Below are 22,905 nucleotides of genomic sequence, written 5' to 3'. Positions count from 1 at the left end.
CTATCACTACACCATGGGACTCGATAGGGTTAGGCTGGACTGATGGATCCCTAAAATAAGACTCAATTCTGCTATGTTATGATAGATAAAGTAAATCCCAGATAGTCCTTGTTCTATGGAAAAGAATCAACGGATGTGCCTCTTGACGAGGAAAAAAGCGTTGGTCTCTATGATCCAAGTGCAAGTCTCTTCCTTGATCTCACCATGTGACTTACTGGTTTGATCGCATCAGTTTGGTTAGTTAAGGCTCTTGACTACGTTAGAATAAAAATATCCTGGAGGAATAACCCGTGCTTTCTAGGCGAGGGAAGTTTTTTCGGGTTCGGTTTATAGAAAGAAGATGGTTTCATCTGCTTAAGAAGGATCCTCCTCTCATCATCCCCATCCTAGGAAAGACGTGCTTAAACATTGAATACTTCACGGGAAGACTTCCTTGCAATTCTAGCAAAAAAATCAAAAAAATTACTTTTTCACAAAAGATTTTTACAAGATTGATCACTTCCTCTTCGAGAAGGCAGATAATCCTTTCACAAAGCAAGGGGGCGTTTCATACACATTTATGCTATAAATATTCCTAGGGTTAGAGACACCTGAAAACCCGAAGTGAAGACAACCTGGGTAGTAAATCCTATGCTTTGGGATAAATTCTAAGTTGCGATTATAGTAGTATTTTGACACATGCACTTCCTGCCCTTCTACCATCTACTACCATCTTTTCATCAAAGACTAGTGTGCCATAAAATACAAAGTGACACACAACCCTAAGGTTCTCTAATATTTGGAGGAAGCAGAGGTTTGAGTCTAAGTTGTGGTAAATATCATTAACAAATATATACTTGCAGTAGTGGATGTTGCTATACCATCAGTAGGTAGCACCACGTGAGCAATAAAATGCCGCAAAGTGGTTAGTCCATGCTTTGCAAAGTCGAGGGGTTTTATGGCTAGGTGATCGAAGCTGATTCCAAGCACTAATTCTCCATCTAAGATGCATCTGCAGAGACACAACACATAAGCTTTTGTGAGCAAGTAGGCAATGCATCACTGTGATACCACCTGTAAGATACCACCCCATGCCCTTATCAAGTACCGAGGGAGTATCCTAATTGGTAGTTTACCCTAACTTCTCCCTCGGGGGAGGTTCGTCTATCCTTGGCCCCTTAGGACGTGAGGATGTACAAAACTACCCCTAATCATAGGATTCTACCTAACTAAGTATCTCGTGCATAGATAAAGGAAAGAACCCGCTTGATCAAGTCCACCCGGCCACCTGCTTTCCTTAGAGAAAGGTACGTGATGCTTTTTATCTAACAACTACCACATGGTGGCATAGAGAAAGGTATGTGATGCTTGTTATCTAACAACTACCACATGGTGGCATAGATGCATGGGTATAGCACAAAGTTCCTTCTTACCCCTTTTTTATTAGCACAGTTTTGGCCCTTAATGATAGTGTAACACCTTTAAAAAAACTTACTTTTATCGCAAATCACATAACAACAACAAAAAAAGTACTTAGAATTCATCTTGAAAAATTACAAAATGATCCCTCAACTACTCAAGCTAAGTTACCCTTGATGCGCCAAGTTCTACGATCTAGACAACAATTGCAGCCTCGGAATCCTACTAGTTAGTTGCTAGTGTCCTCTCACCTCACTCACAGATGCTATTAGGTTCTTGAACTCTTACATATACTCCGCTAGAAAAGACCCTGCCCTGCTCGAAGTTGGGACCAAACTTCTAAGGAACCTGGTCCTCAAATCTAAAGACGAGGATTAACACTAGATACCCAATGTGTTGCCTAGTGTTGGTTACCAGAAGGCGTGCCCCAATGCAGCATTGGTTAATTATGAAAAACAAAAACCATTACCAGTATTATCTTGAAGGATTTGACCATCCATGCATACGTGCAATCATACATTTGTTTGTAAATAAATTGAAAATGATTGAAAATGCAATCATACATTTGTAAATAAATTGAAAATGATTCTTTTTTATCCTTATTTGGGTGGTTGCAAGATGAGGTTATCTAGTTTCATGGCGTGGGCGCCCTTGGCTTTAGCTGAAAAACAGGCATTTTTTCAAGAAGAATAGCCAATCTCTCATAGTTAGCCAAGGAGTTTCACTTCAAGGTCTTCTAATGAAACATCATATGCAAAGTTGGGCACCTAAAACTATAATCTGATCGAATATCCAATAATTGCAAATCCCCTTTTCTTTGGGAACCAAGTTTGTATACAGGCCCTGTCCTAGGTTTAGACAGGTATAGTGAATGCGAGTAAATTGCCTATAACTTTTACATTATTACTCATACGATGTTCCCACTTTGCATTTCACAAATACAAATAACATAGAGCTTAACTTGATTTATCGAGTAATTTTTGATGTGTTCTACTATTTTCTATATTATTTAAAAGATATTAGAATTGTTAAAAAACATACTATTTTATCCTCCCACCACATCTACCATTTAAAATGCTCAAATTGTATGGATCTAGTGATGATTAGATTGGGAAAGATTAGTATAATGTGGGTATAAGATAAAATTACAAATCTAACGGTTTGATTTTTGTAGATTTACTTTGGAAAATTTATTATGACTGTCAGAGGCCCATTAAATCAATAGTAATTTAATTCTAGAAAATTAAATATTGAATCTTTCAATCTAAAAACTCATGGGATCAATACTCTTGTTGCCATGAATTTATCAAAAAAAATTTGGCTTGATTTGAGTATGGGAAGGTCCATTTTCAATCCTCCCAAGTGAAAATTCCCATATTGTGTCCACTCTCCCCTTTTCAAGTCTAAAACAATCCTAGTTAGGTTTGGAAATCTAGGCTTGGTAAACTTCACAGCTTAGGTTTCATTCCATGTGTGAGGCTTGGGTAGGCCCAAACCTTATACATGCATGCCACTTTATGTCCACGTGAGCATCGAGAGGATCCACATAAGCAGCTTGCCACCTCAGCTTGCCACCTCCACCTTCCATGTCAACATGGTCAACCTAGTTGACTCCCCACCTCATCATCCTAGTCATCATTAATGCCACATCATCTTGCCACCTTTGCATGCCACCTCGCACATGGTGACATGGCATGCCACATCATGGAATTGCCACATCAACCATAATAGTGCCACATGTCAAGAGAATGCCACGTGTCATGCACGCTTGTGACACGTGGCATCTCCTTCCCACCTCCCCTCTTTTTTCAAAAACATATTTTTGGAAAAGTTAATTTAGTAATTTAGAGAAATAGAATATAGAAATTTAAATAATAAAATATATGTAACTTATTAAATAAAAGAATTTAAAATCACTAATTTAAAAAGATTATATTTTGGGATTAGATCAATAAAAATATTATTAAAGATCATATTATTAATTTTAAAAAAATAAATTTTTTATTTTTATATTTCTTGAAATTTTTTTATGTAGAATAAACCTTTGAATAAAATATAAAAAAAATACTTTATTTAAAAAAAGCAGTTATATAATTATAAAATAAAAGATTTCTTTAAAGATATATTTATATATATTTATATATCTGGTAATGATAAATATTTAGACTTGTTAATAAATATTATAAATAATATTAATTTTTAAGTGGATAATAGTTTATCTTTAAATATCTTTATGTTTATCTTAGTTATCCAATCAATCTTAGATAGGAAATCCAGTGAGATTTGAAGTGGATAACCTATTTTTCCTATATAATCACACATCTCTAGTACTATCCCACACTTATCTGTAGTACTATCCCATCATTGAGCCCTTATAATATTTTCTCTCTTAGCTTCCTTGAGAATGGGTTCTCAAAGCCGTAGGAGTCGGAAACGTGATAGGACTAGACTCCCCCCCATCCACCAAGTTCAAGAGGAGGAGAGGAGAAGGGTAGCTCGTGAGAGAAAGAGAGAGTGGAGAGCACGTCAACGAGCAACACCTTCCGTTGGCGATGATCCAAGCCTTGCTCCTCCTCTTCCACTTCCTCTCCCTTCGCCCTCTTCCCCCCCACTACCCCTTAGTTTAGATAATCCACATGAACCCGCCCTTCTTGAGTCCTCTCTTCTACAAGAACCCACCCCCCCTCCTTTGGGCGCCCTTCGTGTGGATAGGAAAGAACTATCAAAGTCAGGGGCACATCGTCGTGCCCATGCAATCTTCCAATCCTATTTCAAAGACCTCACATCTTCATCACAGGCATGTGTGCTTGATGCTTTGATTGATTTGCCCAACATGGCCAACTGCAGGGCGCTTTCCGACATTGGAGGTCGAAGAGAGAGGAGAGCTGGCATGGCGGTGCTACAAAGTGTTCGTCATTCCTATATAGTTAACAAGAAGAGGAACTCTGCGGACGCTTTGGCTGCTCGACGGGCTATTGTGGCAGCCATAAGTAGCTCCCAAATGAAGGGTAAGGTTAGTGCCACATCTCACATCCTTTCCATAGCACCACACGCACTTAGAGTTGGGTCTATTAGGCGACAAAGTTTAGATGCCAATGAGGTTGGTGCTATGTGGGCGAGTAGTGGTCGTGTAGCTAGGCATGATCGCCTACTAGATGAAACCACTAGAACCTTGATATAAAGTTTTTGGGAGGAGAATTATCGTGCATCGCCAGTTTTCAAGAAAGCTTTGCGTAAGAGAGTGACAAGAGGAGTGTTCATTGAGCACGGTGCTTGCTTTCCTGAAATGTCCCAAACTGAGTTGTATTCTCAGTTTGTAGCTTCGTATCCAGAGCTTAAAATTGGGCAAAGGTCATTTGAGGGGTGTAAGCCTTGGTTTGTGAGGTACTCACGTCAGCGTGACACATGTTGTTGTTGCTACCATGTTGAGTTCAATCTTTTTTATGATGTGTTCCGTTCTCTTAGTGGGCATAGAGAGTTGCCTCGTAGTCCACGTGATTTCATCCACTCTCTTTTGTGTGCACGCACGGAGGATGCCCAGTTCCATAGGATGCCTTGTGTGGAGAGCAATTGCACATCATGTGGTTCACTTGCACATCTACAGATGGTAGATCTTGATGCAAGTGACCAAGAGATAGTGGCATGGCAACGTTATGAGTATGTGACACACCAGCTCCAGAGTGGTGGACAGTCCAGGAAGTTGCAGCTCGTGGACAAACATACACCACGTTGTCACTTCACAGCCACATTTAGGGAGCAGATCTACCCCTACATACGGCACAGTCATTGTGCCAAGTGGCAGGATCGTCAGTTCCGAGCATGCCTAGCAGAGTTTCCTATTGGTGTGGTCGTCTCTGTGATTGATTTTGCAGAGAACTACACTTTCACACCTTTTCAGGAGATACAATCTGAGTATTACTTCTCAGAGCAGGTAATGGTTATATTTTGTACTATTTGTTTTATGTTTGAGCTTCATTACTTAATTGATTTTTTGTGTCCTAAACGTATGTATTGCTTCCCTCACCAGGTTGCTATTTTGGTCCACATTAGCTATCGACATGCAGAGGCTCATGTAGATGGGATAGCGAGTACCCCCGAGACCCGTGTCATTATTCGAGAGTATCATTTCTATATCAGTGATGATCGTTCACATGATGCACATTTTGTGCAACACTGCTTTCGTCTCCATGACGATTTTTTAGGAGATTGTGGGATCAGACATGTCCAGCGATGGGTTTGGTCGGATGGTTGTGGCGCACAGTTCAAGTCATCACGTCAATTCTATTGGCTCTACAGGTTGTACTTATGGCTTTCTTACATTTTCAATTAAACTAAATTCACTAGAACATCTTAAAGAAAACAATAACTAAGACTATCTTTTATGGATTTATAGGTGGCATGTGCAGTCTAGTATCCCAGTGATTTGGTCATTCTTTGAGACTGGTCACGGGAAGGGTGAGCATGATGGTGCAGGCGCGTGTGTGAAACGTGCCTTGAGGCGTCATCAGCTGTGACAGGATGCTCAGCGGTTCAGAGATGCGGGCCACGTAGTCGAGTGGTGCTCCCAACATTTGTGTGGGAGTGCAGCATCATCGTACCCCAGACGTGATGCTCGGATTGTCAGGAGATTTTTTTGGCATGTGGATGGTGGCACGATTGACCGCAGAGCCTCCCATGATTGTGACACAGTACCTGGCACCTTGGGCTTACATTCCATCAGGAGCACGTGCATGGCGGCCCCCACGATTTACACACGACGGTTTGCATGCTTCTGTGGAGCATGTATGGATGGCGATTGGTCACATTGTGCCTCGAGAGGATGGGCAGATGCATGGATACAGACATTCCTCTCCCCCGAGCATCCTTCACATCCAGTGGTGTCTGTTGAGCACACAGGTCCTGCGTTCATGGTCAGTTATGATGACCTGACAGATTTGCTACAGGAGGGTGATGTATTTGATGTTATTGCCAGTGAGGGAAACAGCGAGGGAGTAGACTACTATCTGATGAGTTGCACTAGGCCAAAGTGCATGCTTGACCAGGATACAGTGGATGATCATGGGTTTTCTTATGACGCCCATAGCATGATTGTGGCAGGCCGGTTCTACCAGCAGATTCGACTTCATCGGGGGAGTCTTGAGTTCCAGCAGTGGAAGTGGGAGTTAGAGGCATTTCAGTTCTCTCATCTAGTGGTTGCTACCAGGCTCACTCTTGTTCGAGTACAGAGCCGAAAACACAGTTCTCACCCTCGTTTTCGGCTTCGAGTGGATGACCATGAGAGCATTCTAGAGCAGTTGAGAGCTAGAGAGGGTGCTGCTGACTAGATCTCTATCTTGATAGTGACTAAACTCAGACTAGCTGGGTTAGCTCACTTACATTGTACTTAGATTTTTGGGCAGTGACTAACCTCAGACTAGCTGGGGTAGCTCATTTTCATTCTGATGTACTTATTTGATGTTTATATCATTATGAGTTTTCTCATTATTGAGTATCATTACATTTTAGTTGATGTTCTTGATTTTATTATATTTTTTAACACTTTGGCTATCATATTGTTTGTTGAAAATCTCCATGCCATCGTACCCAAACAGGCTCCGATGGGGACCAAACTTTGCAAGCGTGTGGGGGTGGGCCCCCCCACATGCTTGCAAAGTTTGGTCCCCATCGGAGCATGTTTGGGTTGGCAATCGGCGCCCAGTGCGGTTTTTTCAAGTCTCTTGGTGCTTAAGAGGCCATGGAAAATCCGGGCCTTCCCCATACCATCGTACCCAAACATGCTCCGATGGGGACCAAACTTTGCAAGCATGTGGGGGGGGCCCACCCCCACACTCTTGCAAAGTTTGGTCCCCATCGGAGCATGTTTGGGTTGGCAATCGGCGCCCAGTGCGGTTTTTTCAAGTCTCTTGGTGCTTAAGAGGCCATGGAAAATCCGGGCCTTCCCCATACCATCGTACCCAAACATGCTCCGATGGGGACCAAACTTTGCAAGCGTGTGCGGGTGGGCCCCCCCCACATGCTTGCAAAGTTTGGTCCCCATCGGAGCATGTTTGGGTTGGCAATGGGCGCCCAGTGCGGGTTTTTCTAGTCTCTTGGTGCTTAAGAGGCCATGGAAAATCCGGGCCTTCCCCATACCATCGTACCCAAACATGCTCCGATGGAGACCAAACTTTGCAAGCATGTGGAGGTGGGCCCCCCCCACATGCTTGCAAAGTTTGGTCGCAATCAGAGCATGTTTGGGTTGGCAATCGGCGCCCAGTGCGGTTTTTTCAAGTCTCTTGGTGCTTAAGAGGCCATGGAAAATCCGGGCCTTCCCCATACCATCGTACCCAAAATGCTCCGATGGGGACCAAACTTTGCAAGCATGTGGGGGTGGGCCCCCCCCACATGCTTGCAAAGTTTGGTCCCCATCGGAGCATGTTTGGGTACGATGGTATGGGGAAGGCCCGGATTTTCCATGGCCTCTTAAGCACCAAGAGACTTGAAAAAACCGCACTGGGCGCCGATTGCCAACCCAAACATGCTCCGATGGGGACCAAACTTTGCAAGCATGTGGGGGGGGCCCACCCCCACACGCTTGCAAAGTTTGGTCCCCATCGGAGCATGTTTGGGTACGATGGTATGGGGAAGGCCCGGATTTTCCATGGCCTCTTAAGCACCAAGAGACTTGAAAAAACCGCACTGGGCGCCGATTGCCAACCCAAACATGCTCCGATGGGGACCAAACTTTGCAAGCATGTGGGGGGGGGCCCACCCCCACACGCTTGCAAAGTTTGGTCCCCATCGGAGCATGTTTGGGTACGATGGTATGGGGAAGGCCCGGATTTTCCATGGCCTCTTAAGCACCAAGAGACTTGAAAAACCCGCACTGGGCGCCGATTGCCAACCCAAACATGCTCCGATGGGTACCAAACTTTGCAAGCGTGTGGGGGGGGCCCACCCCCACACGCTTGCAAAGTTTGGTCCCCATCGGAGCATGTTTGGGTACGATGGTATGGGGAAGGCCCGGATTTTCCATGGCCTCTTAAGCACCAAGAGACTTGAAAAACCCGCACTGGGCGCCGATTGCCAACCCAAACATGCTCCGATGGGGACCAAACATTGCAAGAATTTGGGGGGGGGGCCACCCCCACACGCTTGCAAAGTTTGGTCCCTATCGGAGCATGTTTGGGTACGATGGTATGGGGAAGGCCCGGATTTTCCATGGCCTCTTAAGCACCAAGAGACTTGAAAAACCCGCACTGGGCGCCGATTGCCAATCCAAACATGCTCGATGGGGACCAAACTTTGCAAGCATGTGGGGGGGGCCCACCCCCACACGCTTGCAAAGTTTGGTCCCCATCGGAGCATGTTTGGGTACGATGGTATGGGGAAGGCCCGGATTTTCCATGGCCTCTTAAGCACCAAGAGACTTGAAAAACCCGCACTGGGCGCCGATTGCCAACCCAAACATGCTCTGATTGTGACCAAACTTTGCAAGCATGTGGGGGTGGGCCCCCCCCCCACATCCTTGCAAAGTTTGGTCCCCATCGGAGCATGTTTGGGTACGATGGTATGGGGAAGGCCCGGATTTTCCATGGCCTCTTAAGCACCAAGAGACTTGAAAAACCCGCACTGGGCGTCGATTGCCAACCCAAACATGCTCTGATTGTGACCAAACTTTGCAAGCATGTGGGGGTGGGCCCCCCCACATCCTTGCAAAGTTTGGTCCCCATCGGAGCATGTTTGGGTACGATGGTATGGGGAAGGCCCGGATTTTCCATGGCCTCTTAAGCACCAAGAGACTTGAAAAACCCGCACTGGGCGCCGATTGCCAACCCAAACATGCTCCGATGGGGACCAAACATTGCAAGCATTTGGGGGGGGCCCACCCCCACATGCTTGCAAAGTTTGGTCTCCATCGGAGCATGTTTGGGTACGATGGTATGGGGAAGGCCCGGATTTTCCATGGCCTCTTAAGCACCAAGAGACTTGAAAAACCCGCACTGGGCGCCGATTGCCAATCCAAACATGCTCCGATGGGGACCAAACTTTGCAAGCATGTGGGGGGGGCCCACCCCCACACGCTTGCAAAGTTTGGTCCCCATCGGAGCATGTTTGGGTACGATGGTATGGGGAAGGCCCGGATTTTCCATGGCCTCTTAAGCACCAAGAGACTTGAAAAACCCGCACTGGGCGCCGATTGCCAACCCAAACATGCTCTGATTGTGACCAAACTTTGCAAGCATTTGGGGTGGGCCCACCCCCACACGCTTGCAAAGTTTGGTCCCCATCGGAGCATGTTTGGGTACGATGGTATGGGGAAGGCCCGGATTTTCCATGGCCTCTTAAGCACCAAGAGACTTGAAAAAACCGCACTGGGCGCCCATTGCCAACCCAAACATGCTCCGATGGGGACCAAACTTTGCAAGCATGTGGGGGGGGCCCACCCCCACATGCTTGCAAAGTTTGGTCCCCATCGGAGCATGTTTGGGTATGATGGCATGGAGATTTTCAACAAACAATATGATAGCAAAAGTGTTAAGAAATATAATAAAATCAAGAACATCAACTAAAATGTAATGATACTCAATAATGAGAAAACTCATAATGATATAAACATCAAATAAGTACATCAGAATGAAAATGAGCTACCCCAGCTAGCCTGAGGTTAGTCACTGCCCAAAAATCTAAGTACAATGTAAGTGAGCTAACCCAGCTAGTCTGAGTTTAGTCACTATCAACAGCAACCCAATCAAAATCGTCATCTCTAACTGCCGGTCGACGTGCGCGTGGAGGCTGCTGTGCACGTCAAGGAGGCTGTGCCGGCTGCGGGGGTCGTCGAATGTCTGCGGGGAGGTCTGCCTCAAAGGAAGGATCGTGAGCTAGTGCCGGTATACTCGGGAGCTCACGAGTCCCAAAAGCTGCTATGGCCCTCTCTCTCTCTCTGCGTCGTGCTAATGCAAGACGCCTCTGTCTGTACACCCAAAATCTATAATCTGCAATGGTGCGTGTCTGCCACTCTGCTCGTGTAAGCTCCTCTGCTGTAAGGACACGCTGCTCATGAGAAGCAGCACTGCTGCTAGCACCATCACCCGCTGTGCCACTAGGGCCAGCACCACCCACGCGCTCAAATGCTGTCACCTGGCTCTCATGTAGCACTCTTTGGTAAGCGTCGAACTCATGTGAGCTCCACTCTATCTCAGGAGGCACCTCAGGCTCCTGGGCTCTATCGTCGAAGGCGTCGAGTCCCAAGTCCATGGCTGATGTAAAGTCGACAGGCCTCCCAGTCCTGGCATCTACTCGTACAAGGCCTGGGTGAAGATCATCGATGCCCAATACCCTGTACGTCGCTAAGTCGACGCGTGCACGGCAGGATGGGCATGCTGAGAACCGGACGAGCTCCTGGGTGATGCAAGACAAGTGGAAAATATGTCCACATCCTAGGGCATATCCTCCTGTACTATCAATGTCCTCGATACATAAACAGCAGCACGCATCCCGTAGGAAGGGAGGTGCATCCTGAGGGAGAGGTCGTCGAAAAACCTCTGTGATAGGCCGTGGATATAACGGTAGGTAAGGCACTGTCACATCCGATGATCTACGATACTCTCGAACATGCAGCATCAGCTGCTCTGCCCTGTGCTGGGCAATCTGCTCCATAATCTGATGATGCTGTGCCTCAGCTCTGGAGCTCTCTACCTCGGTCCGAGCCTACGCAAAAAAGTAAAGCATTAAAATATTTGATTAGTCTCTCATTAGGTATTACTTAAAGAAATTTGTAACTTAAACGTGCAAGAGAAACCTACCTGCTGGATGTCGGACTCTCTCAGATGCTGTGCCTCTGCAGTAGCTGCCTCTGCCATCTGTAATGCAGCTCGGAGGCGGTCTATCTCTGCTCTCGCCTCTACCAACTCCTGAGTGAGCCTCTGAGTGGCAGGTGTGGGAACCTGCGTGACACAATCAACCATGCTGCTCATGTAAAAATATAGAAAAGTACATATAAACATGAAGATAAATGACCAAAAAAACTTAAGACGTAATATATATGTAAATACCTCCACATCTGTCGTCGGTATAGCTCGTGAGAATAGGCGCACCACGTGCTGGATGCTCTCCGTGGTACTCCGTACGTCAATGCCGACCTGCGTGCCAAGAGCCTCTACTGTCGACAATGGCACAAATGAAGGATCTGTGGCGGCAGGTGCTACACGAAGTGCTGGTGGAGGCCGCCTACCCTGGTCCTGGAGACGGCCTCGGCCAGCACCACCACCTGGACGATGGCTGGTGTAATCGACCTCCTCCCCTAAGACAAACTCCGCATATAACTGCTTTGCGAAGTATATGGGGATCTGGCGGTTGTTCGGCATCCTCCCATATGCGGCAACATATCGACTATAGATATGTGCCGCCATACGAGGATGCGAACACCGCGAAATAGTGAGGGGCTTCCCCGCCCCGGGCCTCATCCCACGACTATCGAGGAAAAGATCTAGGAAAGCCCCATCCCTAATAGGAGCAAGATCACAGACCTGACGATATGTCAGGCCATGTGACACCGGAGCAGCGCGATGGTGGGCTATCCACTCATCTACATAAACAATATCGTGAAGGCTACGAAGGGACGCAAGCATCGCCTCCAAGTCTGCCACGATATGTAATGTAGACGGAGTGTCTCTAGCACTCCTACGGATAGCCGCTAACTCACGGTCTATCTCCGCGATGAGGTCCGCAATAGATGAGCGGCCCTCCTCGTGGCCCTCCTCGTGGCCCTCCATGCTAAAACCTAAGCCCAATGTGAAGGGTCCAATGTGAAGGGTCTAATGTGAAAGGTCTAATGCTTAGTGCTAAGTAGCACTAATGAAGCTAAAAACAAAGCTAATGGGCTCACTAACACTAATCCAAATCAAGAGAGAGCAAGGGAGTGAAAACGACTTGTGAAAATGAGCCAAAAAAAAAAAGTTTTCCGGTTTTATAACCTCGATCGAGGTTCGGTAACATCATGCAATTTAGGGTTTGCAAGATTAACGCTCTGGATATTAGGGTTAGTGCAACATACGGCCAAGATACACACCTAATTCTAGGGTTGGGGAAGGATCGACGGCTGAGATTTGATATTAATATCTCGATCGAGGTAATTGGACGGCCACGATTTAGAGGCATTACCACGAAAAGGTATCTCGACGGTCAAGATTCATTATATACCTCGATCGAGATATTTAAACGGTCGAGATCGCATCTTCCAGTGTACGTGAATGGACGGTATAGATTGCGTTTCCTTATCTCGATCGAGATAATTGGACGGTGGATATTGCATCTATGTATCTCGATCGAGATATTCGGACGGTGCAGATTGAATCTCTATATCACGATCGAGATATTTGGACGGCTGAGATTTGAACTCAGTATCTCAATCGAGATATGGGGACGGTGGAGATTGTATCCGATTACCTCGAACAATGAATGGTCGCGATTGGATGTATATTTCTCGTTCGAGACACGTGGACGATGGAGATGTGCTAGTCAAATATGCCTACGGGGATACAGCGTGGCCCTGATGTGGATCCGAGTGGCATAGATATCTCGATCGAGATATTGTGGTGGCGGTGACATGTATTGGTGACATGGATGACGCCTGGAAAGCCGGACCTGCTAGCGTGGCATTAGTTGGCATCTCGATCGAGATATGTCGATTTAGGCTCGGGAGCCACGTGTCGTCTTTTGATTCGCGGCACTATCACGATCGAGGTACTCCACCCGAGATGGATGGATGTCCCAATTTTGGAGAGAGTGAACGAAAGTGAGTACCCTCATCTTGCAACCACCCATTTCATACATGCATACAAACATCGAAGTTTTTGGGCCTTAATTAAAAATTATGTGAGGGAAAATGACTAAGTTTGATTTTGGCACTTTGTTATGGCTCAACCTAACCCCCCTTGAAACACATCCACAACAAGAGGATCTTTTCAATGACCGAGCTCGTAACCCTTGAGGTCTCTAAGCTCTATAACTCCTTGAGAAGCAATTCTACCATGCCTCCCGTGAGTGTTGTCACATTGCCGTATTGCACTATGGGTACTCACCCCTCCTCTCACCTTACTTCACTCAGACATGCTCACTAGCATGCATTAGGGAGAGAGATTAGCAAGAGCAAGACTCAATTGCACAATGGGAGAGAATCATGTATTATGAGAGAAATTCACTTATGTACATGGCCATAAGTGTTCACACTCACTTAAACTATGGCCGACCGGTTACTTTAGCCTCATAATAGGCCTAAGGTCATTATAATGACTACTCTCATAATATATCCATAAAGTACATTACTTTAAGACTTCATCCTAACTTGCTATCACATGCTCTTGAAGCGGAAATTGCCATAAATACTCTATCACACCATTACAAGCGGGCCCATCCAAGTTGTAGCGTTGGACACATTGCTTCATATCTTAAATGTATGACCCTTCGGTGTATCAATTGTGACTCCTTGATGTGAGATAATGGCAGTATATCTTGTTAACCCTAGGAATAGGTTAACATCCCCCCCTTCCTGGTGGCGATCATGCCCTCGTGATCGTGTTAAAGACCTTTGTGTGGGGAGAATGGACAAGCTTTGTTGATGGCTTTGATGTTAATTGATGGTCTTTGTCCCTCCGAAAGGAATAAGAAAAGCTAGTTAGTAAATGAAAAGGTTAGTGGTTTATTGGGAATTCCTAACAGGGTGGGGGTGGGGTTTTTTACGAGTGATTGCATTTTATATTTGTGTGAGCATGTTTATTTTTTTTAATTTTTTGCTCTTTTTTTTGCAATCATAAGCAAGGTTACATGTGATTTGTGTTAGTGGGGATGCTAAGAGATGTTAATATTGGAGAGAAGAGAGGGAAGGAATCGGAGGAACGTAGACATTATCATCAGAACATGATGGTGATTCTTAGCTTCTCATTTGATTCATTGAAGCGACATTCATCATTCTTACTTTCTCATTTGATTCATTGAAGCAACATTCATCATTTGAAGAAATTGGCCTTTGATAATGTCCCTTTGTGTGGCAGGATTCTTGTCAAATGTTGTTGAGTAGGACATGTTCTTGCATGCTTCTTCCTATGTGCTTTTTATATTTTTATGTATATTTAAGTGCTCTTATGAAGTAGATATACATGAAGTACAAGAAGTGAGTCATATAGACTCTTATTCAATTGCTCTATGTTGAAGTAGCCACTTGTTGGCGAGGATTGAAAGAATTACGTCGTCTTGAAAGGCTAATATAGATATCTTCACTAAGAATTGAAGATCATAGATTTGTGAAGATGGTAGTGTCGTTTGGAGAGGTTTGTAATTTGATGGAAAATTCTAGGCGATGGGTTGTACCATTGACCAGGCTTTCGCCCACCATGGCCCTCCAATCCAAAGATTTATCTCAAAGTTGTCGATGCTAAGGCTTTGGTGCAAATGTCCTCCAGTGCATGAGTATGGATATGTACTCATGGAGCAGCTGTTACATTATTAAAGCTAAAAGAAAAGTAAGCTATAAGCTTAATATAATGGATATTTAAGATCATTAGGAGTTGTTTGGTAGGCCATATATGTGACTCCCTTGCGTTTGTATGTGTGTGTTTTTTTTTTGTATGTGTGTGTTTTTTTTTTGTTACCACCTTATGAGCAACAGGTTCTTATGGCTACTCTTTTCGAGAGAATAGGTTCGTATGTCTGCCGCATAGCTTCTACACTTACACTTCACATCCAGAGGTGAAAACAGCGTTGTGAGTTTGTCTTTGATACACTCATAAGTCTTTGTTGTAGACGTGGGAATCGATTCTTGAATTTTTAGCTCAAATGTTATTGAGGTGGTAGGTAAGACTGCTAGTTGGTTACCATTGCGGTTGTTCAAACACACAAGCTCTTGTGTAACGAGAGTGGATGAGTGACTTACTTGGTGTTCCTTGGGCCTCCATTCTTGTCAAACTTTAGTTGTGAAGCTGTTGGGGTTGAAGTCAATGTGGTGAGGCTTTCTTCACGCAGTTCGATTTTGGCAACCATATGATGGGATTACTATCAGAGTATCCTCGTTGTTAAAGCAGATGCATAGGCACCCATCTTTGATGAACCGTATAAATTGGTGCTGATGCGTTTGGTACTGAGGTTACCTTCTTTCTGCAAGCTTAGGGGGCTTGTGATGCACTTGGAAATCCAAGCATTTGTATTTCCTTTGTAGTACCCTTGATCTTGCAGTAATTGTTTTGGTACCCACACTTGTTGACTTGATGGAGTTCTTTGAGGAACTCACATAGGTTTTTGTGGATGGTGTTCTGGAGTACTTTTCTTTTTCCTTGGCCTCTGAGTGCTGCGTTGAGGAAGAGACTTTGACTGTCGACCCAAATGTGAATGGAACCTTTGTAGTAGCCTTCAGCTACAAGTAGCTGCTTCTCCACCCACATCTTGGTACCATTAAGATACCTTGATTTTGGTTGTCTTGGTGAAGTTTTCTTTTTGGTTAATGCAGAAGCTTTGGGGACCTCCTTCACATTGGTTGGCGTTGAGGGTGTAGGTTTGAGACTCATGGATATTTCGAATGATAATGAGGCTAGAGTCTCTTATGGAGTGGTTGTCGATGATGAGGCTTGCAAGCATGTGGTTGTCTCCTTTGCTGGGGTTTGTCAAGATAAAGAGGCATAGGATCTCGGGCTTTTTCTTTGAACTCCTTGTTAGAGATAGATGGTTGCGCAGGGGGAACTTCTTCAAGAATAGCTATTTATTGTGAGGTTTTGGCATCAAACTTCATTGGTAAGGAGTAGATGCTTTATCAGAGTCGGTTGTTGACACAGATGGTAGGTCATTGTGTAGAGGGGCTTTTGTGGAAGAGGCTTGTAACCTTTTGTGTTCAGCATCATAGAAATCCATTAAAGTTGGATCCTCTTCCTTGCAGTATGATATTGTCAACTTTTTATCATTGACCATCATGAGATGATTCTATCACTAGAGCAAAGAACAGTGGTGCTTCGGCAGAAATAGCCCATTCATGCCCCCAAGATCAAATTTTCTTCCAACACATACTCAACTACAAAAACTTACAAGTAAGGGGATTAGTTTCAATATACATTGTATATTCAAAGTACCCCAAACATGGCATGTTCAACTCTTAAGTAAAGGGAATTCTTTGAGGAGGATGAGTCATGAGTGTTGGTGCACCTAACAAATCCCATAACTCAAGGGTCATGAGATTGTGTTCTCGTGTTGGTGTGGTGATTTTATTGGAAAGTTTCAATCCAGCCTGAATCCTAGGGCTTTTTTCAAAAAGATATTGTAAGGTTACCCCCTTCCAAAATAGGGGAAACACTTAAGATAGTCCACTAAGTCTTAACTTGGAGAAAATTTCCTATTCATCAACACCTTGACCATGCAGAGATTCAAGGATACGATTCACAGGTAAGACCTAGTCCTATCCCACAGAGGGAGCGTGATCTTCTAAAAATCAAATCACCCATAGGGTAATTGATCATAATTTGGGCAACTAGTAGTCTTGATTCCTAGAGACAACACTTTTTTTCTCATCCATGCAAGGCACAGCCCCGCTGGCCTAGTCTTCTAGAATAGAATTGCCTGAGAACCTATTTATCTAGCGTAGGGCTTTCACGGGTCCACCCATCCGTAGGATGGTGCCATCGGGGCATTCCATCCTCCCACCTCCCACCTTCCACCCTACTCACGTGTCAATTTTATTTTCTAATTAATTCTACCACACTGTTTGACAAAAATAAATATGTTCCTTAATTAAGGTCCTTTTTCACAAGGTTTGTTAAAATAGCCCTTTGCCATAGTACAATAATGCCAAAGACAAGATTTATAAAAAAAGTTTATATATGAATCAATCCCATACAAGCCAAACCGGCTCTCTTATTATTTTCCTTTATACTGCCGCGATGATCTAGAATTCGGTCTTCCCAGCCTCTACATGCTGTGCAAAACCCTACGGGACCATACACCTCATCGTCGGCCCACTGGCCAAGGACTCAAGCCGGGCCTGTCGCCCTCTAAGGCTGCGTCGCTCGTCGATCCTCCTGTCCCTCAGAGGGATGTCTACGCACTAGGTTGGGCTTATTCACCGCACTAGCTTGGGCCCTCAGAACTAGATAGCATCATAATTTCTCACCTCAATCGACGAACCTTATTCTCGCAATGGTATGAGGGATAGCTTGGGCCATTTCTCGACTTTGCTAATGATGCCGCCATGCTACACAAGCACGGAACGGAGTTAGCGCCGAAGCTAGGAAAAACTTGCACTCTTTCTCTTAAAGATAACAATTCTAATACAATTCATTGAATACAGCATCACTTCAAATCGTAGTTTCATACACTTTTCTTTTAAAAAAGGAAAAGATACACATTTATTAACATTAATATTAAAGAAAAAAAACTCTTCTTTAAAAGATAACCAAGCTAACCTAGCCACCATTTCCTTAAGGAGCTTGTAACGGGAGGGTTGGAGCCGCATTAGGAGCATCTTCTCTAATCTCATTGTTGCGTGCTCCTCCCGAGGTAATATTCTGGCATTTTTGAGATAGAGCCATCTTGGACTTCGCCTTGTAGTGCTCGCTGTCGCGCGATCATAATGCTCCAGCCAGATCTCAACTTTGAGATCATTTGCTCACCGTATGAGTAAAAGACCACAGCGCATGAACCCTCTCTAAGGTCAAAACCTCTTGCTAAAGTCCACGCAAATGGGAGGGGGAATTTGTGAGATGTCCTTAACAAAAACGTTTTGCTGTGAAGAGGAGAGGGGTGCTGCTGTAAGTCTCTTCACACGAGGGGGGGAGAGCTAAGGACACTGTCTTCTAACAAGGGGGGAGTTGAGGAAAGTTGCCTTATCTGAAAAGTGGCAGATGAGGGGGTGTTGAGAGGGGCGGCTCCACTACTACAACAAGTACACTGCGTAAGGACAGAGGGCACTACAGATGGCGACACGACATAGTGTAGGCTACGCAAAAATGTGTGCTGCCCATGGAACACCCTAGGGGTTTATATAGCTGTGGGGTATAGGTGTGGGCGCTAAGCAAAGTATGATCGAAAGGACGATGTGCCGGCAAAGGATGTGGATCAGTGGGGCCTACAAGGCTCTGGGAGAAAGGTATGGTGGCGAGATTAACATGGAAAGGAGTGGTATGCATGTACCTTATCTAGTTAGAGGCAGCATGTACCTTATCTGGTCAGAGGCAGCATGTACCTTATCTAGTCAGAGGCAGCATGTACCTTATCTGGTCAGCGGCAGCATGTACCTTATCTGGTCAGCGGGGGGCAGCATGTACCTTATCTAGTCAGAGACAGCATGTACCTTATCTGGTCAGAGGTAGCATGGGTGTCCACGTAGCGGTGCGTGTGGACCACACAGTGGGTGGCCAACCTTTGGTTCTTGTGCAACCATTGTACGGGCACCCTGGTGAGTGTGTACAGTCCCTTTTTTGGGGCGAGGTCTCCAAATTTGGGACGCTGGCCTCGATTTGCGTGGCAGACTCTACTCGGGGGTGAAAATTTTTTTGTCCGGGATGTTCCCTTGGTCGTTGGGGTGCAGACCGTTTGTCAATTGGACGCCCGGTCGTGCATTTATTAAGGTTTAAATGTCGTCGTTTTTTAACTAAAAATAACCAAAATTTGCGCATAAGCTTGATCCGATGTCCGTTTTTTATGCTGTAAAATCCTATAATAGGGTAAAATCACACGCAAATTCTAAATTTAGGCTTGGAATTTGAAGATTCTAAGAAAAAATGGCTCATTTAATAAAATCATTGATTTCTATACCATAAAAACTCATAAATTCATCTATTACATGGACATTTCTTTATTAGAGTGAAGATGGGTATATTACAGATATGTTGGAAGTTCCAGCTCCTCCAAGGTCTCTTCCTCCCATAATAGCAATTGTACATTGCTTGCAAGAGTGTTCAAGGTGACTGTTTGCATGGATTCATCTATTAAATACAATGAGTGACATATCCAAGTTCCAACACGGATGACATCATACTCAAGGAAATCTAGGGTAACATGGAATATAAATTCCACATCTCCACCGATTGTTTGAGTAGAATAGCTAAAGTAACCTATAACTTTAATGCTTTTTCCATGGGCTTCTCTTGCAAGAACATTGTCTATATAGGGATAAGTTTAGGTTGTCCCAATGACACCCAAGTGTCTATTGTCATGATGTTATGACTAGCTTGAGAGCTAATCATCAACGTTTGCGCTTAACATCATTGCTTGTAGGGAAATATAACCATATGATGATAGAATCTTCAAGAGAAACCATGGATGTTTCAATTTTTGTTTCAACTTTAGATCCCATTTCTGTTTCATATTCCCACTCACTTCCGTCCTCTTTTTGGCTCTCAGTTTTTTCAAGAATTTCTAATGTGTACACTGGCACACTTGTCCTTCTGACAATTCTGAATGAGGTCTCTTTGGAAACTTGCAAATCCTCAGAGTCTTGTTCTATGGAGCTTTTTATGTCTTGGTATAATTTATGTTGAGCCCTTAAAGGTGAAAGTGCTGATGTTATGTTGGCTGCACCATAAGAGAAGACCGTTCCTCCAAATGAAATTTTGAGAGACTGCTTTAATTTCGTAAGGGAAATATCGAATTCCTCACGTGCGTTCTCAACCGCATAATTCGTGCAATCTGTCTCAGATGGCTCTTCTATAGAGAGTATGTCTCCCTCTTGAAAAGGGAAGCGGTACTCCTCCAGGTTTTGTATTTTGGTTACTTTTTTAGGTTTGGCATTATTAGGCCTAATCACAACTAGTGATTCTGTAAGACACTCAACCATGCTAAGCATGATCTCTTGAGCTTGCTTTTTGCGTTCCACATATGTCATGTGATCATGATTTTCAATTTAGGGTAGTTGGGTGAGTTCTAGTTTCTTAATTAGTTTATGAGGTGCACTGAGTGAAGAGTCTGAACTTGTTTTATCCTCACTAAGTGACGTACTAGAACTTGTTTCATCTTCTGAATTTCTTTGGATCGTCAGTTTTTCATTATGTTTGCCCATGTGACAAGATTAAATTTTCTTTTGGGATTTTGTATCCTGTGTCGCACATATGGGTTTTGTGGTTTGTGTGGTGGCTTTTGATGTGGATGCTTCTGCGTCATGTGTAGCTTTTGGCTCTTTTGGGTTTATGTCCTCCACAGGCTCCTTTTCCCTATCCTTTAATTCAACCTTGGTTTTAATAGTTTGTTGTCTCTTGTTTTTCTTAGGTTCAAAAGCTTTTGTTTTCTCTTTTGGTTTTTGCTTTAAAGCATGTTCTTCTACCCATGTTGAGGTATTGTCTTTTGCGTTCTTTTTTATCGTTTCTCGTGCCTTAGCTTGTAAGCATGTAAGCATATTCAAGGGTACCATGGACAATTGCCTGTTTTGTACACTTAAGATGTTGAGAGTTGTATTTTATGAGAAAAGTTGCATTGAAGCAACTTGTCTTGGACAATCTTGGAACATGTGATCAATGCCAAATTGTTTTCACACATGGGTTATAAAGTGTCAGTGACTATGGGCATGGAAGCATTCTAAACTATGCAGTCTACCACTTTGTGAGGTCCACGACAATAGAAACACTAAAGTGTTTGATTAAATGCCTCTTGAGTGGTTTCTACCCTTTGGACTGTTTATGTTTGGTGCACGGGAGATGGAGGTTTTGAGTCAATTGTTGATGAATTAGGACACTTTTTAGTATCATGATCAAAGGATTTATAATATATGTAATATAGAAAAACAGGTGCCTTGTATGCACAATGGGGATTGGAATGGTCATAATGATTGCACTGAACACAAGGCATTTCACTCCTCACTTGTAGAGGCATTTCACTCCTCACTTGTAGAGGCATTAAGGATGGTTGGTTTTGAAGGAGCTCATCTTCTCTTAGAGATGTTGATTGAAAGCTTTTAAGCAAGGCTGCATAGAATTCGGGGAATGACAATTCTGAGATCAATCTTTCTTTTTCCATTGCTTCACTTGGTTTAGATGAGGAGGACACCTCGTAGCATGATCATCTTTCAGCATGTTGTCATCTAAACATAGTACTTCTTCACTTGGTTTAGATGAGGGACACCTCATAGCATGATCATCTTCCAGCATGTTGTCATCTAAATGTAGTACTGTTTCTTTACAACATTGATCGAATGTTTCTGGGTTGGATACAATGATCAGCTGTTTTTCGTTAAGCCCATCATGAAACATCTCTTCAATTGAAAATCGTTTAATTTTTCCCATGACTCACATCGTGAGTCCAAGAGTTTTATCCATAGGATAAAATCTCTAATAGATTCATTTGGTTTACGCTCAATTGAATAGAGTTCTTTTGCTGCACTCCACCTATCACCTTGTCTTGAAAAGCCATGGATAAAGGCTCTTTTCAAGGTTTTAAAGTTGGTCTTGATTGCCGGCATCAATGTGATAAACCATCGACTAGCCTTTCCCTCTAAACATAGGTCCAACGCATGTACCTTGGTGGGACAGTTGGGATTTTCAAAGGCTTCACATCTCTGTTCAAACATTTGTATGAATTAAACAAGATCCGTTGTTCTGTCGTATTTTCCCATGATTATGGAAATTTGTACGGTCGTATTTCTGTATGAGTCACTGAGGTCGTATATGTGAGTGCTCATGATGGTAGGAACTCAATCAGCAACCCCCCTTTCCTAGACTAGTCAGTATATCTAAGGTGTCATCATCCAGAGGTAAAAGGGTTGGTACCTAATAAGATTGGTGGGAATGTTAGGTAAGGGACCAAAGCCCGGTGGGATCAAAGTGACAGGGGCTGTAAAACTCGATGACACACTTGTTATAGGCATGGCCAATGGTATTGGGAGGTGCATTTGGGGCATAGATCTCAATGGCTTAAAGATGTCAGCCATTGGGTTCAATCCCTGGCAATCCCTCTATCGTTGCCATGTTTGATCTTAATTAGCAAGCACACATTTTTTTTCCTTCTTTTTTCTTCTCTTTTTTTGGCTTTTTATATTTTCTCACAACCCATTATAGCCTCAAGAAGCTTGGCGTACTCTTTGTTGGGTCAAACGAGCCGCTCGTGCTAATTAGCTTAGGCACTCTACGCATGTGAACGACCTCTGAGATATTTTTTCCAAAAAAAGTACATGTGTTAACCTATGACGGACATTGAGACGTACTATGTTTTACGTCATTAATTTAAATATTCTGAGTCATGGGCCGGGCTTGTCGGCACCATATGTTAAGGATGAAGGGATTGGGTGATCGCCGATGAGAGGCGCACCTTGAATATCAGTAGGATAAGGGTTAGGGTCGGCCGACCATGTATGGGCACCCAGGTGTGAACGGCCAAGTCACCTATAAGAGTCAAATGTAACCCTAAACTCCTCATTCTCATGTGTTGTGAATACAAGAGTGCTCTTGCCTTATCTCCTTGGTTCCCTTCTCCTGCGTGTGAGAGAGAGAGAGTGAGAGAGCGATCGAGCACTGTGTAGCGGCACGGCGGCGGAGAGGCGACGACGGCTCCTTCTTCACTGCTGCG

At 44.1% G+C, this 22,905-nt stretch overlaps 1 protein-coding gene across 1 annotated transcript; it reads right to left on the bottom strand.

Annotated features, from left to right (window-relative positions):
• Positions 1-417: 417 nt before the first annotated feature.
• Positions 418-13,203, bottom strand: LOC147612864 (uncharacterized). Its single transcript, XM_086782118.1, has 4 exons — positions 13,183-13,203; positions 11,184-11,324; positions 10,921-11,088; positions 418-441 (listed from the first exon to the last, which is right to left on the bottom strand). Exons 1-4 carry the CDS (start codon positions 13,201-13,203, stop codon positions 418-420), a joined length of 354 nt encoding a protein of 117 aa, XP_086638244.1.
• Positions 13,204-22,905: the final 9,702 nt, after the last annotated feature.

The sequence above is a fragment of the Cibotium barometz genome, chromosome 44 (genome assembly GCF_041138505.1).
Source record: "Cibotium barometz isolate CiBa-2024 chromosome 44, ASM4113850v1, whole genome shotgun sequence".
Taxonomy (NCBI): Eukaryota; Viridiplantae; Streptophyta; class Polypodiopsida; order Cyatheales; family Cibotiaceae; genus Cibotium; species Cibotium barometz.
Note: the sequence above shows the minus strand (reverse complement) of the source record. Positions and strands in the feature narration are given on the sequence as shown.

Coding starts and splice junctions, on each gene's coding strand:
- LOC147612864 (XM_086782118.1), bottom strand. CDS start 13,203: ATGGGTGGTTGCAAGATGAGG. Junction 11,089..11,183: donor GAGAGTCCGACATCCAGCAG/GTAGGTTTCTCT, acceptor TTTTTTGCGTAG/GCTCGGACCGAGGTAGAGAG. Junction 442..10,920: donor ATCCACGGCCTATCACAGAG/GTTTTTCGACGA, acceptor TTTTTTTGCTAG/AATTGCAAGGAAGTCTTCCC.